Below are 19,124 nucleotides of genomic sequence, written 5' to 3' on the forward strand. Positions count from 1 at the left end.
ACACCAGGCAAATGCTGGGGCTGTACCTTAATTAAGGCCACGGCCGCTTCCTTCCCACTCCTAGCCTTTTCCTGTTCCATCGTCGCCATAAGACCTATCTGTGTCAGTGCGACGTAAAGGAACTTTGCAAAAAAAATTAATTTTTCTTGTCCAGTTTCCCATGGACAAATTCGTTTCTCACCACGAAGATATTAAAGTAAATTCGTGTCCTCGTCCCGGGTGGTGCAGGTGTTTTCAGGCACACTCCCAATGTACCGTTTCAACCACATAACACCCCCCCTTCCATTCTTAAATAGAACCCAGGTCCCCGAGGACGACAGCTAACCGTTACGCTAGGGAGGCGGACCCCAACGATATTAGGCTTATGAGATATAGAAGACTTGGCAGGTCCCAGCGATCCTTACCAGTTTTTTTACCATATTTACTGATATCCTAGCGAGTTCAGCGGTATATCTTCACACAGATTTGCGTATATAGGATAAACGGTTTCTACTTTTATAGCATTTTATCAACAGAAAAGAATGTACTTAATGTAAGAATGTTATTAGACATTTGGAGAGAACGAGCCCAGACAGACTGGCATATAAATTAATTATTCTTCAAGAAAAATGGAAAACTCATCCCCACTGGTTGAACGAAGTGCATAAATAACTCAACGAAGGAGATATCGCGCCCACAGAAATTCAAAATAGAAATATCTTCAGATAGAAAGTTGCGAAGAAACGACCTGCTAAACCACGGAATATCTCGATGGAAGAACGGCAAAGTAGGAGCCAAAGGTTAAAAAACCTTTGGAGAGAATGTAAGGAAAATGTAGGAAGAAACGTGGCAGGTAGTTGGTGTATTCGTAGCCCAAAGTTCGCTGTATCGAAAGAAAGAAAGAAAGATGAAGAAGACACCATTTGGCTATACCAATAGTTATTTGCCACATACAATGTCAACGATGCTACGATATATGATGACAGAGATACAGAAGCATCTTCATAAGCATTAATATTATAGTATTTATTACTCGGAAGTAAGATTTTAAAGCTGAAGAAAAATGACTAAAATACAAGATTAAGTCTATAAAAGTTATTCATAAATGAAAATGATTTTACAAGAAAAACTGTCATGAAAATATGTTCTTATACTTATTTCCTGAAATATATTTTAAAATTGTCAATGGCATTCGTAGACACATTTTCATTTCTTCAAATGTCTAATAACAACATTCTTACATTTTCTCGTAAGTACATTCTTTTCTGTTCATAAAATGCTATAAAAGTAGAAAACGTTTATCCTATAAGTATGAATATAAAGTTGGAATTCAAGAAGAAAAAGACTCATTTATGGGAAGAGGACTTAGAAATCGGAATAATTTACCAAGGGGGATGGTCAATGGCATTCGTAGACACATTTTCATTTCTTCAAATGTCTAATAACAACATTCTTACATTTTCTCGTAAGTACATTCTTTTCTGTTCATAAAATGCTATAAAAGTAGAAAACGTTTATCCTATAAGTATGAATATAAAGTTGGAATTCAAGAAGAAAAAGACTCATTTATGGGAAGAGGACTTAGAAATCGGAATAATTTACCAAGGGGGATGTTCGACAAATTCTCCACTTCTTTTAAATGATTGAAGACTAGGTAAATAATTGAGAGGGAATCTGTTACCTAGGTGACAGGATTAAAAACAGATAAATGATAAATGAATTGACGTTAGACTATATTATACAAGGAAGTCAGCATTCATTTGTAGAAATTTTCGTTTGCCCCATTTATTATACATTACATTAATTACTTTCATACATTCAAAATCGACAGCTAGCTCATAAAACCGTTTTGGTCTGATCGATTGCAGGCTCAATCATTCGACACGTTTTAGAAATCGTTTCAATATACATATCCTTGATTATTTCGACCTTCGATTGCTATTTTATGAGCAGACTTTCTCTTAAAATTTGAAAAATATATTTATACAGACCAACTTTGAAATAATTTCAGAAAAGACTTGAACTGTAATCTGGCTTAAATGCAGATGCCATGCGTTTTTCAGAAATCTATTAGTAAAATTTGACTTTGATATTCAAATATAGTGAAGTATTGCACAATAATATTTTCTCTATTCAGTAAAATTTTTTCTTTGCCTCTCAACAATCTAAGTAAACTAGTTCAAATCACTCTTACAATTAACATAAACATATTCCAGAAGATGATATGGTCTTCTTTGATAATTATACACTGTTTTAACAGTTCATAGAGATACCCTACGTCTCCGACATCCTAACTTTGCCTTATTCATTTCTTTATGTTAAACTACACACGTTTATTTTATCCAACCACGTCGTTTCAGACATACTGTTTGTCCAACCCTTGACCTTTTTCTCTACGGGGACGGGTATGAAGTGAGATGAATGTCATGGTGGGTTTTTACGACCGGATGCCCTTCCTGGCGTCAACCTCATCAAAGGAGTTAAGCAGATGAAATGAATGACGTGATATAGCAAAATATTATTTCCCCACTCTTTTAATTGTTTTGTTCGTTGTTTGTGAAAGCCAAAGAGATTTAGAAACGCATCGTGTGGTCTTCAAGACAGTAAAGATGATTATCATAACACTTGTCGCGATCGTGTTTCACAAACGATGATAGTCAAAATTTCATATGAAAATATATTTTGACAGTTAATTACATTCAAGAATAATAAAAAATAATTTATATTTTAACTTTAATACTTAAACCCACAACTGGTTTATTTAAAGGAGCCGATATTAGGCCCCTTTAAACAATAAGCAGCGTCATCATCATCATGGTTTATTTAAACCCATCAAAATTTCTCTTCCTCAAAAATTTGAATAAAACATATTTTTCACGAATTTCATGCAGGACAATTGATTAATTCAGATTACTTATTAGGCAAATAATAACCTCCAATGCGACTTTTAAAGAGGGCAAAATTCAAAGTTAAGAAAGCAGATGTACAGCAGCACAATGTTCAGTAAAATTAATAAATGTAATTGTGAAACGGCTGAATATCGGATATAATGGGGACAAGTGTAAGTCACAGAAGAGGATAATTCTCTCGAATAAACACGAAAATAAAGTGAAATTTTGTTTTATTGATTGCAATGATACGATTCTGGTGACAATAAATATAGCCTAAAATAACATTTTCCTAAGTGGGAATTGCTCCATATCACAGCCCAATCCCTGTATCAGTTTACACACATCCGTAAATCCACAGCAGTAGACACTATTCTTTTGTTTAACATTATTCTAACTCCCAACGATTTAAGTATATGCTGGCGCATTTTGTCCCATAGCAATTCTTTAATGCGTTGAATGACACTGACACGGAATTTTCGAACGTTTCCTTACATACCGATATCGAACTCGCTACAAAGGTAACAGAAAGCTGAAGACTAACGACCGTGTCTCTTAAGGTCGGCGTACATGTTAATTTCCCCATATGATATAGGGGAAGAATGCCGTAATGTAATTGAAAGATCACTTCTTAAAGTCAAAATGTGGAACTTCGGTACGTAACATATTAGGCTTCATCCTTGAAGAGAGTTTTAAGACACTCAGGAGATTTAACAAGACAGAAAATTTACTTTAAAAAAGTATGCTTCTTCATGATCCCAGAGGAACACACGACATACTTTGAAGAATATGAAACAAACTTGTTTAAATACTTAACTTGTATAATCCTAAAAGCAGGAGGTTATGAATCTTCTAGCTAGAAATAAACCTTCTAGACTAAAATGTCAGTAAGACATCGCTATATTTCACGGTCATGAATTCTCTACTTCCTTTAACCCCCGTTTGAGCTGATTATACCGGACGAGTTGGCCGTGCTGTTAGGAGTGCGCAGCTGTGAGCTTGCATCCGGGAGGTAGTGGGTTCGACCCCACTGTCGGCAGCCCTGAACATGGTTTTCCGTGGTTTCCCATTTTCACACCAGGCAAATACTGGAGTTGTGCCTTAATTAAGGCCACGGCCGCTTCCTTCGCATTCCTAGGCCTTTCTTATTCCATCGTCGCCATAAGACCTACCTGTGTCGGTGCGACGTAAAGCAAATAGCAACAAAAAATGAAAGACCTGATTATGATTGAATTTTATACCTGTATTTCGAAATAAGGTATTGTCGATAGTTGTAAAAAGCTCGACAGCTATCCTCTTAAGAGGGAGTAAAACTTAAAATGACCTTATTTCCGTTTGAATATGAGAAAAAAATTATGTTTCACTGTTAGCAATCGGAATTGAAAATTCAGTGACGATAAAATTATCTATTTTTGTATCAAATATAGTGAGAATCATGGTAGCTTAGAGACATTAACAACAGCTTTTAACTTCGTGGTACATGACTTCAGGCCGATATTCTTGAGTCACTATCTACTGATCGGATTCCAAGATAAATTGTAGGTAAGAGACTTTGTCCAGCAGTTTTTATGTTATTCAAAGCTACAAGCTAGTCGATATTTTAAAAAGTAACATCATCTCAATCTAATGACGGTCTTTAATTCCCAAACGACTAATAATAAGATGCACAGAATGAATCCAGCATGAAAATGTCTGACTGTAACAGGATATCCTCTATCGTGAGTATGTAATAATTTTGCGTCAGTTCTGTTAAATGAGTGTTCTAAACCCTCTCACTGAACATGTGCCTAGCATATTGTATTGTAGAATGTTCGATGATCTTACAAATATTAATCGTATTTTCTTCATGCAACAAGTCCTCTGAATTACATAAATCGTACAGAAATGTAATTCCATTTTCGACACGATGTTAATCAGGGTAGCGTTTTGCAATATTATTAGATTAGATTAGACTGTAGGAAATTGTACTACGTGCCAGGATTTGCGCTAACCCAATCTTCTATATGCTCTAGATAACCACCTGGATCCTGTTACTGGCATATTTATTAGTACTGTAGAAACCTACTGATCAATCTTGAAGAAATTCTGGAAGTAAACTAGAATCCTAAGAAGTAGCCTACTTCATTACATAGAATTTATATGGGGTGATAACTACTTCGCCGGCCCCGTGGTGTAGGGGTAGCGTGCCTGCCGCTTACCCGGAGGCCCCGGGTTCGATTCCCAGCCAGGTCAGGGATTTTTACCTAGACCTAAGGGCTGGTTCGAGGTCCACTCAGCCTACGTGATTAGAATTGAGGAGCTATCTGACGGTGAGATGGCGGGCCCGGTCTAGAAAGCCAAGAATAACGGCCGAGAGGATTCGTCGTGCTGACCACACGACACCTCGTAATCTGCAGGCCTTCGGGCTGAGCAGCGGTCGCTTGGTAGGCCAAGGCCCTTCAAGGGCTGTAGTGCGATGGGGTTTGGTTTGATAACTACTTCAGGAAATGTAAGTCCTTTCTAGAGTTGCTGAAAGAATGGATTCATGAGGTAATGTTACGTAACCTATTCGTGTGCAGAAAGAAGTACCTAGCGTCATTTATTGAAGACCGGTCATCGACGGAAGACAGCGCCATAATCCCAATTTCAAAGCAATGTCAAGTTTCAATCAGTAAATTTACTAATGAATCATATTTAGTGCTTTTTGCTTCGAAAAAAAATAGCGTAATAAATACGATATACATGATTTATTCATCGCCAACTCATCTAACAGACTGGTGACTTCACAGGACGCTACTACATATTCCATAGCAGCACAAAAATCATTATTCTTCTTCATGTACACTTAACAGTTTTCCCCCTGATGTTATTATATTAATAATTTAATGAACAAGACGATTTGCACTTCTTAACATGAATAATAATTTCCTCAAAGAGACATTCTGTTATTGATAGAAACTGACACAGACTTCTATATTAAGTGAAATGCTTATTGCTCCCTCAAAGGAATTGTATCCTATTCTAGAATGGTTCATAACGCTCGAACTAAAAACATTACATTTACATTATACTTTCGTGTAGTGGCCTTTAGTTCTGAAGGCCCCGCGTTCGATTCCCGGTTTGGTCGGGGATTATTAACTGCGTATAATTAATTCGTCTAGACTGGGGGATGGATGTTTGTGTTCGTCTATCTTCATTTACATACAACACTTCACACTACAAACCACCACAGAAACATGCAATAATGTATATCTCCATACAGAGTTGGCGTCAAGAAAGCCATCCAGCCGAAAAACTGGGGTAAATATACACAAAGTTCCGAGCCCAGGTAAATCCGAAAAGGCTAGGAATAAGATAGTGATATATTGGCACTAAAAATAAATGTATAGAGAAACAACTGGATACCTAAATTAACTAAGTACCGGTTAGTATTCTGGTTTTAAAAGTCATGAACTTCTACTATTTCTATAAGGAAAGGATTGTTTTACTCACATTCTTATACTATACATGAGAAACAAAGACATCAGAAAGTATTTGTGCATTCATGAATAACGTTTTTATTTACTAGGTTACTGATGCTAGACTGCAGTATATATATTTTTAAGTGATTAATTTCAATACAGCGTATCCCGAACTCAAAGGCCCGACTTGACAACTCATACGCCGTCATTCATGAACCATTTCTTTTCAGAGGAAAAAATAAAGAGAACATTTTCGGGAGAGTATTCTAGAAATGCACTGCACTGCATACTTTCAGATGTCACTGAAACACCAGGAGTTCAGGATGTGTTAGTTTCCTTTGATATATGACATGTTTAAGGGGTAAATAAATACTACTCTAGAATATTAATTTATAGAAATATATATATTATTTCATATTTACATACCATATTCACTACGTACATAACCATTCCATTCTCTTCATCAGCACATATATATATACCGATTTAATCCCTCTCTCTCACTCACAAACAAGCACGCACGCAAACACACACAGAGAAACAAGTGAATATCACATTACGATATCAGTTCATAAATCTCTCGACAGTCCGTTTATGTTTTAATTGCGGCCGGGAAAGCCGGGCGAAGACTATTTGGCATGTGCTGTGAAGACTTTCGGCTGTCGTCAATGTTTTGTTTTGTTTGATGGCAGGCAGCAGTGCTGCTCTCCACTTTCGTGGTCACTCCACTCCACTCCACTCCACTAACACTTGTGACAAGCTGACATCATTGATACAATAGACAAGTAGCTGGTTTGCTTTGCCTTCTTTTTAGTTTCCTTTTTTATTTAAACATTTACACAAATATATAGCGCGCTGAATAAACACATGAGATTCGTTTCACAACTCTGACATGTGTACAGCACAGTGAAATTTAGGTGGTTAAAAATAAAATGTGTGATGTATAATAATTTATAACATGTTCCGTAAACCAGAGTAAAAATGCACTGTTTTGCAATAAAATTCCTTCCACCTTCAAGAAGCTCTCTTAATAAATATTGGCAAGTAGTGAACGAGGGAAGGAACGTTATACGGACTGTTTCAAAAACCAAAATATATAAGCCCAAAATGAGAACAGTTTAGATTTAAAGAAAGTGAAAAGGAAGTTGAATGCCGGAAATACTTCCTTCTGCTTAACAAATGTATAACAAAACGTTCGGATTCTCGAAAGATGGATGTTTTATAAGTTATTATTATATATCACACTAATGTCCACATCGGGACAATTTACTTTATTTTCGTTAGATGTCAGGATTACTACAGTCACGTATTTCAATAGGATATTGTAGCTAACCAATCTCAAGTATTTCATCTAAGCATAATGAGGTACTGAAAATGTAATCACCACACTTCAAAACTTATGTTCATTGATTTATGAATTTTAAGAGCGCATTCTGACATGAATTCACCCCAAGCAAAATTGACACCTGTTTCGGCTAGAAATGTTGGGTACAAAAGTCAATAAATGATCCAAAAATGGAAGCAATTTTAGCGAATGCTAATACAATAATGGTTGAATATATCAGACTGTTGCTAATTCGATTACGTGTGCAATGACAATTGTGGTTCATAGCACCACACGTAAAGCGGAATATATTTCCGTATTATTATTATTATTATTATTATTATTATTATTATTATTATTATTATTATATTGAATATGACAACCGTAATCAATGGAGGAATATAAACTTCGCAATTATATCACTGTTATCTTATTTCTACCATTACCAAAACATAAATACGTTTGTATATTAATGATATGATAGACAACCGTGGATTGTGTAGGGTTAATTTAAAAGAACACATGGTAATTTAAAAAGATATAAGATGCCACAATTTTGGGGGCAAAATTTAACACAAGCGTTAAGAATACAAATAATAATAACAATAGTCCCTTCAATAGAAAAACAATACTTTTTAAAAGTCTGAAATGAGCCCAGTTTTGATTTACAGGAAAAGAAGAAAATGGTGAGCGCTGGAAGCGATGCGTTTTACTTAAAGAATTTTTCTATTAAAAGCATAATGAAAAAGTTGATAAAAATAACTTTAAATTGTTGTAATAAATTAGTACACGTTTATGTATCAGCAAAATAACATCATCGATATTTGCTATGTTGTGACTTGAACGCGAATAGGCTATGAGATAAAGTATGCTGTGAATACGATTCCCTAGATCTAAAAGTTGACGAAGAAAAGGTAATAGAATGTACAGTAGATTCTCATACAGCGTATTTCTCACCATTACTACACGCATAACTTAATTATCTTAAATTAAAAACTTATAAACATCAAAATTCATTGGGTCAGGTCGACTCTGTTCTGAACTGTAATTCGCATGCCATTATATACCCATCGGCAAACAATCAAATTCATTAAGTAGACACTTCTCATATCTAGAGCAGTAAACAAATCGTACAATTGTAACTGATTTATCGCAGGTTATGACTTCGGTACATAGAAAAAACAAGACTTTTATGAGTTGAAACCTGAAATACTTTCGGACATCATTAATTGAATTATAAAATTATATCGTTTCCTCGGAAGCCCGGTTTGCCAGATTCGAACATGCTAGTCTTTCATGAAAGAATTACCCTCATTACTGCCATAATTAGAGGTAATATCCGACCACTCACGAGCAGGGTGGATGCGGTATAGCTCACTTAATGGCATTTTATTCACAGCAACCGTATCACTAACGCAATTGAGAAACAGACACTGAATTATTTTTACAAATTAAAACGGTAGAGACATATTTTATTAAAAATAACACTATACTGAAATTAGTTAAAATGAGATTTAAAAAAATTCTAGAAAAATAACGTTTCAGAGGAAAGTATTCACTAAGAAATTTTTCGGAATGAATTTCGAGTTATGACAAAATTGTGCGTGCAAAATGTGAATGCAAATTAGTATGGCGTTTCCTAATAGGGCATGTTGACACGCTTCTTACGCATTAGTCTCCTCCCTTTTCCGGATAGGCCTACAGGGTTTTTAATTCGAAGATATATATTTTTTTATTTTAGTATATATAAATGCTTGTCAGTAGCCTATTCCTGACGAGGAAAGCGAGAATATGTATATTCCCCGTTTTACAATGTCCTTACTCATATCACACGATTACATTTCACATTTATTAATATTATTATTATTATTATTATTTTTATTATTATTATTATCGTTTGGTGTCATTAAAGACCTTGTTAAATAACTGTTACACATTTTTAGAAGTCCTTTCAAAAGCCCAGATTCGCTGCATGATTACTATTTTTATTTTTTTCAGACACGTTTTTGACAACAGGTCGCAGAGCTAAATTTAAAGCTAATTTTGGTTATCAAGAAACATTTCGAAGATAAGGTTTCTATTATTAGAATAGTGGACCCAGTAAATATAGTACGAAATTTATGGGATAATAGGAAGACTATGAATCACTTCCATTAAATATAATTTACGACGGAGAAAATGGTGCTTTAATGAAAGGACACAACATAAAAACAGTTCAAAACCGTTATTATGCATGGCCGTAAACCTTACTGAAGAAAGGTATTTTCAACCTTTGACTGCCCTTTTTATCACAGAACAAATGCGTTATGCACCTAAAATTGAAGGGAATCATTTGACTTATGTAGATAACCAATACGAGTGATTTCATACCCTGCTTAGTTAAGTGAGTTGATTACATTTTGTACAAACCATATGCTTAGATGTATCCAAGACAAGGCTTGGAAGAAAACCTTGCTGATGGCCATAAAGCAATTATTATACGAAATACCACAGCATTTCTAAACTAAATGCTGGGCAACGCCCTACCTTCGCTCCTCTGACATAAATCTGACAGATGTTGGAAGCGATCCGCCGCCTTAGTGCGGCAGGGAACAGGTCCTCGCAGAAACGGAAAGCTATTTACAGTACACATGGCAGAAGGTACTCTGTTACATTATTACCCTGAACGACCTTTAGTGACATATCGCACACACCGCGAGGTAATATGGTACAGCCTCAAACTTGACTTAAAAATTATAACAAGTCATATCCTCTCAGTGAAATAAGTCACATCATAATGCTTTGTGAAAGGCAAGCACAACAGCAACAAATACGTTTCGACACATCACTAGTATTTTTTATCATATTCTGAAGAAAACGTCTCATTTTGGCGTAAGATTAAATACACTAAAATTGCAGCATTTATTCTAAAAACGCAAACAGTTAATTAAACAGGCATTTTCAGTAGAGTAAAAATGCTTCTAATTATTAGGCTAAAGAAGTATATCTCTAGCTGTCGATATAGGCTATATTCAATAAATCTGATAGGCCTACGGGAACACGACTGTTGATCGTTTGATCGTGCTACAGAACCTCTAGTTGTACGTAGAATCCGAACCACAAGAACGTGACTTTTCGTTTCAAACATTTCACTTGTATTGGCTGAGATTCAAACTGCGACCACCTTAGTGACAAGCCCTTGACAGTGTCATTCAGCTTACGTTTAAAATGAACAAAATTGTATTTTTATTTTCATAGGTCGTTTACCCGATACTCTGGTTTGAAACCGCGCTGTGAGGTATGTGTGATCAGATTAACGCCACCCTCGACCATTAGTTATTAATCTGAACATCCCGACCACGGAGGCTACCTCTCATTTGAAGCAGCTTCTGGATATTCGTGCGATTCGAATTATTTTAAAAGTATCAATTTAAAATTAGTGAGTAGCCCTCACTAAGTTACAAGATACAACCCCATCTGCCGATCTTGGCAGGGGACAAAAATACCAGAGGAACAAAATTTAAATAACCAAAGTACCACGCACCTGATAATAAATCAGTCCGAAATTAGCCATCATACTCACAGCTTAATCATGATTTAAAATATAATTTTTTTTGAAAAATAATTAAATTTCGTAAGGCATAAATTACGCTTGTTCTTATATCATTTTTAATATTGGTACTTGTTACTTCACTTTCATCAGACAAATAGTGTAGGCTAATTTACGTGCATTTTACCAGGTGAAATATATGAGTTTGTTCTTAAGAAAATTTTCAAAAATACTGCTATTTTTTTTAAAGAAATTTCTTCTTTAACATGTGACAGCGCATGTCAAATTCGTTAATTAAGTGACAAGTTTCACTAAGAGGCTATGACATAATTATACAGTGATGTTTGTAACACGTGTAATTTACTATACTTAATATCTTGATTTTTATGTAAAAATATACAGGATCTGATCCTTCTCTTTGATTGGTTTAATCATTCAATGAATTTATTGCAGTTTACTTGAAAATGTTATTTAACTGAAAATGAATATATTTAGCTGCATTTTATGCACTTATAAATCACTTCACAAGTTTCGTAAACACGTATCTGCTATAATCGTTTGTCACGTTATTGACGAATTAAAACTGACGTTACGTTTCCGTTTAACACTCGTTCTAAGAACGACATGGCTTGAACACGACACACACGAACAACACATCACTCACTGAGGGAAGGGCAGGAGTTCACATCCGTACGCTGGATGCTACTTAACAGTACACGCGAGAATAAGTTACAACGTCGGCGATGATGCTACGCATGTGGTCGGTATTGCCTTTCACATTGCGTAATGCGGTCATACACTCTGGCGATACGTTCGTTGAGGATTTTAACACTTTTATCCGGTAAACTGGGCAGGAAATCACGCATATCTGGATCGGCAGTCTCGAACTGATCTTGTAACTGTTGTCCAACATCACCTGCAGCATGTAAACGTTTAATGACATCTGCTGTCGGCTTGCGGAAGACACAGAGGGCTTCTAGGAGAGCACCGTGGTAGTTCTCGTACTTATCTAGTAGTCTGTAGCCGTGCAGAAGACCACTTTCATTATCAAAGAAGACGAGTAGTCCAGTGGATGGTTCACGGGCAAGATTGTGTGCTGGAGCGTCCATCATGGCAGGGTTCCACTGCAGATTGTACAAGTTGTTGACGACGCGGTCAAGGTTGGCTGTCAGATAATCGAATACAATCAAATCCGACCACTGAGCCAACTCAACCATTTCACTTGCCGTCATCTGAGGATGCTGGACGTCAGGAGGGTGCAGACGTCTCCCTGATGTCCTCAAAGACATCGGAATGTGAGCAGGTTCCAGTGAGGGTACGAACCTGGTCAGCACAACGGCGCGCTCTTCATTCCACTGCGCCAATGACAGCTGAGGTCGAACTCGAGACCAGAGGGGATCTCGTAGACGGACTAGCGCCAGTGATGACGGCGCTAGATTCCTTAATCCCAGCAGTCGGCCCAGGTAGAAACTAAAGACTTCTCCCTGGATCTGATCCGTATTCTGGCGGTATCTGCAACACGACCTCGTACCATCTTCGAATGTCAACAGCCGGTTCTGCATTCTCCCACAGCCTTCTTCCACCTTCACCACCGGCGTCTTGCGCGCGAACCGGCGCCAAGCTTCTGCCTCCTCGTCCGAGAAGCCGGCGGGCATCTCATCTTCCACCTGTTGTCCCCAGTAGACACCACCTCTGATAACACCTGTGTCCACCAATGACTCTTCCGCCGCCTCCTGTTCTGGCTCTATACTGTTCCTCACCACTGCTACTGGAGGCGGGTACGCTGACTTTACAACGAACGACACACTAGGAAAGTCAGTAGTGGCTGGTGTCCTGCCCAATACGACACTGTCATTACTCGGCACTCTACTAATGTTTCTAACATGACGGAGACTGGTATTGAGCTGCCGCCACGCACCTAACGACGGTGCAGGCGACGCTGCCCCTCGGGGAAGCACATACAGTGGAATCATGACACCTACTACAAGCCCCAAAGCGAAGGCAAGTCCTGCAGTTAACAAACACAGAGTCCGGTATGGAGAGGTAGAACTTACGCCCGTTCCCGCCCCCGCACTGCCACTCGAGTAGCCTGCCGCCCCCCACGAACTTAACATCAGGGACATCATGAGATGATGCGCCTTGTTGCGTCGTCTTTTATTATTATCGTCATCCACTATCGACTGATGTTCGCACATATTCCTATAGGGAACTGGAACTTCATACATGGTGTGTTACATCACTCAGCAATCTGCAACAACAATCACAGTCACACACACCGAATACACTGTTTAATGGTCACGTACTGTTTATAGAAAGTACTGCACTCATTTTAATACTCGTCCTAAAATTAGATTAGTGATAATGTTTCCCAGTAGAGGCAGCACTATACACAAAACACAATGTTAAACAATGTCGCATCACTGTTCCTGTTAAAAGTAAAAGAAGAAAAATAAAAAAATGTTGACATAAGAAGAGCTTGTTCTTTCCTTGTTATATCTTTCTCTTACTTTCAAAGGTGTTCGTTATTCTTTTTTTTTTTTCTAACGAAAAAGAACACGGTGAGTTAGAATTTACTTAAGAACAAAAAGCCACGTTAGTTTTCTTCTTCTTGTTAATATTCTCGGGCAAGGAGATATGTGTGTAGGTGCTGCCTGTCCTTCTTCTCTCTTCAACACTACACTTCACTTCTCCTAGTCATTTACTTAAATAGTTATTTAAACAAATGGAAAGAACTCACACATACACTAAATACTTTTTCCTCGTTTTATGTTCTCTCCGTGTGTCTGTTTCTCCTCCACGCAGCACTGCTCTGTTCTGTTGAGCTGGTTGAAGAAGTGATTAGCATACGGACGGAGAAAGAAGAACACATCCAGCACGGTGTTTACCTACCGGAGCAGAACTCTGAAGCGATGGATGTTGGTCATGTCGACTCAGCCCCGGTAGTGCTCGCGACGAGCTGTGCTCACGCTCTGCTCACTGGCAACTGACTGACTGTCAGTGAGGGCAGGCAGGTAGCTGGCCGTTGTTGGCTCCTCCCATCTACTGCAGGGGGCTGAGCGATGCTGGTAGCCATCGCTATGCTGCCTGGAACAGGACAGCCATCGGTCAGTGTTTTAGAGGCTGGACGGAGGGGGTCATGCGACACGTGTCACAACATGCACACAAGTATAGCACAATCAGCTTCAAATAGAGTTAATGTTCCGTTTCGTCCCATCACCTTCATACACATATCATGTTACTAAGCATGCACAAGTTTAGTGTAATCACTATCTTAAAGACACTCTACACTTAGTTCCTTCACCTTTATATCCATATCACGTCATGTCGAATGGACAACTCCAGCACTCAAATACTGCAACTTTATATTTTACTCACGCTCGAAGTTGTCAGTGGAGACGCGACCAGGACTTTCTCATAAAATTTCACAGGCTCCCTTCCGTTGGTTGAAATAGTCTATTTCATCATGATTACATTATGTTCAGAAACAGCCACTATTTTACGAGGAATGACAACCTAAATGTAGATATTATTCCCAAGAAGTATTACAAAGGAATGATTATTTACTGAAGGGTAACCTAAGAATGCTACCTTACCTAACCTCTACTAAGTATTCGTATATTGGTTGTCCCTGCCAGTAAAGAATTTTAAGGCTGCTTAACGAATGTAAAGTGAATGACGGAATTGGAATTTTTTGTAACCTTCGTTAGACCTATAATAGAGACATTAAAATACCAGTTAGAACAGTAATTACTTAATATTCTTGTAAGACCCTGGTTTTAGGATCTTCCCTTTAAAAAGTTTCTACTCCCAGTTAAAACTCAGTGGTTATCAGAACTCAGCGGAAAAGATTTAATATAATTTTACAATTTGATTTACTCTATATCTGTACTCTCGTAGAATAATATTTCGCTTTAATATTAAAACTGCGTGTTGCAGAGCCTGCAGTTGACTTTTACGAAGATCTATTATAAATACTTATATCTCTTGTCATTTATCATGTTTAATAATGGACTTGATATTTCTCAATTAAAGCAGTAAAACAATTGTTTTCTCGATAAAAATCTATTGTTTTGTTTTACACTTGCTCGAATAGAACATGCACTAACACATTCATAAACATGGCATCTAGGAACGAGGACTGAATTTTTCTCTGTACCTAATTCGCTGAAAAAAAAAAAAAAAAGCATAAAGGAGTGTACAAGTCAAGAAGACTATGAAGACCGTTTATTAACCTCACAGAAGATTGCAGATTGAACACTGAACAGGTTAACAACAATAGTTAAAATACTTTACAAGCAAACTGTTCTCGTACAGATCATCTCACCGAGCTCGATAGTTGCAGTCGCTTAAGTGCGGCCGGTATCCAGTATTCGGGAGATAGTGGGTTCGAACCCCACTGTCGGCAGCCTTGAAGATGGTTTTCCGTGTTTTCCCATTTTCACACCAGGCCAATGCTGGGGTGTACCTTAATTAAGGCCAAGGCCGCTTCCTTCCCACTCCAAGCTCTTTCCTGTCCCATCGTCACCATAATAGCTACCTGTGTCGGTGCGATGTAAAGCAGCTAGTAAAAAAAAAAATAATCTCAAGTGTTAATGCCCGATGGGTAATGAAATTCATGAATTAGTAAAGTAAATGTTATGCACAGTGTATTGCATGCGAAGTTTAACCAATTGATGGGAAAGGAATATTTTCTTTTCGCCCCCGCTGAAGGTTTGGTTGTTAGTTTGATCTTATTAAATTTATTGAAGGATTCAATGCTCTAAACTGCAAATTCAGATTATTGGACAAGAACAGGATAGAATATTTCCTGATAAGCAAAACTATCACACTCCAGAAAGAGGATGAATTTCTTCCTCTTTCTTTTTACAAGTTGCTTTACGTCGCACCGACACACATAGGTCTTATGACGACGATGGAATAGGAAAGGGTTAGGAGTGGGAAGGAAGCGTCCTTGGCCTTAATTAAGGTAGGCCTACAGGCCTAGCATATGCCTGGTATGACAATCGGAAACACCGGGCGAGTTGGCCGTGCAGTTAGGACCGCGCAGCTGTGAGCTTGCATCCGGGAGATAGTGGGTTCGAACCCCACTGTCGGCAGCTTTGAAGATGGTTCTCCGTGCTTTTCCATTTTCAAACAGGCAAATGCTGGGGCTGATCCTTGACTAAGGCGACGGCCACTTTCTTCCCACTTCTATCCCTTTCCTACCCCATCGTCACCGTAAGACCTATCTGTGTCAGTGCACGTAAAACAAATTGTAAAGAAAGGGGGAAACCACGGAAAACTATCTTCAGGGCTACCGACAGTGGGGTTCGAAACCACTATCTCCAGAATGCAAGCTCACAGCTCCGCACGGCCAACTCGCTCGCTAGAATGTACTGTCATTAGCGTGATTACTGTAGGTTAACCATCAGCAAACTTTCAAACCCCCTTGATCATCGGTCCCTAACGCTGTCCCTTCCAGTCCCAAGAAAATGTGACAGTTCTTAATACACTACAATGCTACTGCTCCAGAAACTGGTTTAGCTCCATAGTCTATTCTTGCATACAAGTCATTTTCGTACCGTACACTTTTATAACATAACATATTCTTATTACGCATACACTACCTACTTTACACACTGCACTGAATCATAATTCTCAAGCTTGATCCGCGATTTATGAACATTCCGAAAATGGCCCTAAATGAGACAGGCTCTAGATCTCGTTTAGCCATATAATCATCATCATCATCATCATCCGACTAGTAGATTAGCAGTCTGATAATAAAATCACCTGTCACAAATTTCCTGCGTTTTGAGGAGACATACCTACAGCTGTTCAAGAGAGCAGAAGTTCTGCATGTGCCAGATAATTATAATATTTATTTTATTAAACAGTAGTAGTAGTAGTAGTAAGTTAATAACAATAATAATGCTATTTAAACGTTTAACTGCTTAACAGGAATTCTCCAACGTATCAAACGTGCCAAAAGCGATAATTTGGAGCTGGCCTACTCAAACACTCTTAAACGTCATTGATGACAGCCAGGATCGCATCAGGAACAGAAGAACGACCAACAAATTTCACCACCAACATCGATGTTCATTATGGTATAACTTCAACGAATAAACGTCATCCAATGATACATTATAACCACGAACATATATCTCATTTAAAACAAGAATTTCGTTTAAAATATTTTTTTTAAACTGTAACCATTATGCCATAAACGTAAATCTTAATCCAAATGTCCACTATTATAAAAGTCAGCCGGATGTACAAATATTTCTTGGTCGATAGAATACTAACAGTTACTCTATAGGCTGTGTAGCCGTAAGCTCACATTCAGGAGATGTACAGAGGGCAAATACTGAATTGTACCGGTACTTTAATTAAGCCCACGGCCGTTTCCTCTCCAGTCCAAGCCCTTTCCTAACCTGGTGTGGAAACGGGATGGTGTCGTCCTGATTACGAACAGTCCAGATTGCGAACAAGTGGGAAATACCAAGTTGCCCAACCCGCTTGACTAGAAATGTTGACTTGGATTTGAACAAAATTCTAATTTGACGGGCTGCAGAAAAATTAACCCTCAGTTGGCACACCAAGTTCGGGTATACACAATTGGAATACTGGGTAATACACAAAAAAAAAAAAAAAAAAAAAAAAAAAAAAAAAAAAAAAAGTTAAAAGCATGCAAGAAAAACCCCACTTGTTTACAAATAAACTGACTATTTTTACTTCTATGTATTATTTTGAATACTGTAATAATAATAATAATCAATATTCTAAAGGCTAATGCTCTGTCGATGCAACCACTCACTTCTTTTATTGGCATAATAATACCGGGCGAGTTGGCCGTGCGGTTTGGGGCGTCCGGCTGTGAGCTTGCATCCGGGAGATAGTGGGTTCGAATCCCACTGTCGGCAGCCCTGAATATGGTTTTTCGTGGTTTCCCATTTTCACACCAGGCAAATGCTGGGGCTGTACCTTAATTAAGGCCACGGCCTCTTCCTTCCAACTCCTAGGCCTTTCCTATCCCATCGTCGCCATAAGAACTATCTGGTCGGTGTGACGTAAAGACATTAGCAAAAAAGAAATAATAATAATAATAATAATAATAATAATAATAATAACGTATTAATAATACAACTCTCACTAATCCACCATAAACAACTACCCCTCTAGTTATGTTATACAATAAAAAAGGTAATCTTCTAAATGGTAAGATTACCTCAAACTAAATTATTAAACATTTTCAATAAGAAAAATATTTTTAAAAATATGGTTAGGTTATCAAAAACATCCCAATGTACCAGTTAATATTAATACTACTAGAACAAAACTTACATGTGAAACTGTTTTGAAAATTGTATCTGTTTTATATATCTCACGTCAATAATAATCTCTTATTTGAAATCGGCTCCATGGCTAAATGGTTAGCGTGCTGGCCTTTGATCACAGGGGTCCCGGGTTCGATTCCCGGCAGGGACGGGAATTTTAACCTTAATTGGTTAATTTCGCTGGCACTGGGGCTGGGTGTATGTGTCGTATTCATCACCATTGCATCCTCATTACTACGCGCAGGTCGCCTACGTGAGTCAAATCAAAAGACCTGCATCTGGCGAGCCGAACTTGTCCTCGGACACTCCCGGCACTAAAAGCCATACGCCATTTCATTTCACTAATCTCTTGTTCGCAATCTGGACAGGGTATATTTAGTTGTTCGGAATCTGGACGGTTTTTGCCTTGTTCGCAATTAAGACACAACCAACGGGATACCACCGAAAACAATCTTTGGGTTGCCGGCAGTCGGGTGCATACCCACTATCTCCTAAATGCAAGATAACAGCTACACGCCTCGAATCGCCTAGCCAACTCAATCGGGCAAGCCAGTCTACAGACTGTTTTAAAACAAGAGGACTCAAAGTTAGTTTCTTGAGTACTGGATTTCAAAGCACTGCGGTAGCTCCTTTGAATGAAAGAAT

General features: G+C 38.0%; 1 protein-coding gene across 1 annotated transcript; it reads right to left on the minus strand.

The window, feature by feature from the left end:
* Positions 1-11,544: 11,544 nt before the first annotated feature.
* On the minus strand, positions 11,545-14,084 carry fj (four-jointed). Its single transcript, XM_067143805.2, has one exon. It carries the CDS (start codon positions 13,383-13,385, stop codon positions 11,910-11,912), a length of 1,476 nt encoding a protein of 491 aa, XP_066999906.2. The 5' UTR covers positions 13,386-14,084; the 3' UTR covers positions 11,545-11,909.
* Between the last annotated feature and the right edge of the window lie 5,040 nt (positions 14,085-19,124).

The sequence above is a fragment of the Anabrus simplex genome, chromosome 1 (assembly GCF_040414725.1).
Source record: "Anabrus simplex isolate iqAnaSimp1 chromosome 1, ASM4041472v1, whole genome shotgun sequence".
Taxonomy (NCBI): Eukaryota; Metazoa; Arthropoda; class Insecta; order Orthoptera; family Tettigoniidae; genus Anabrus; species Anabrus simplex.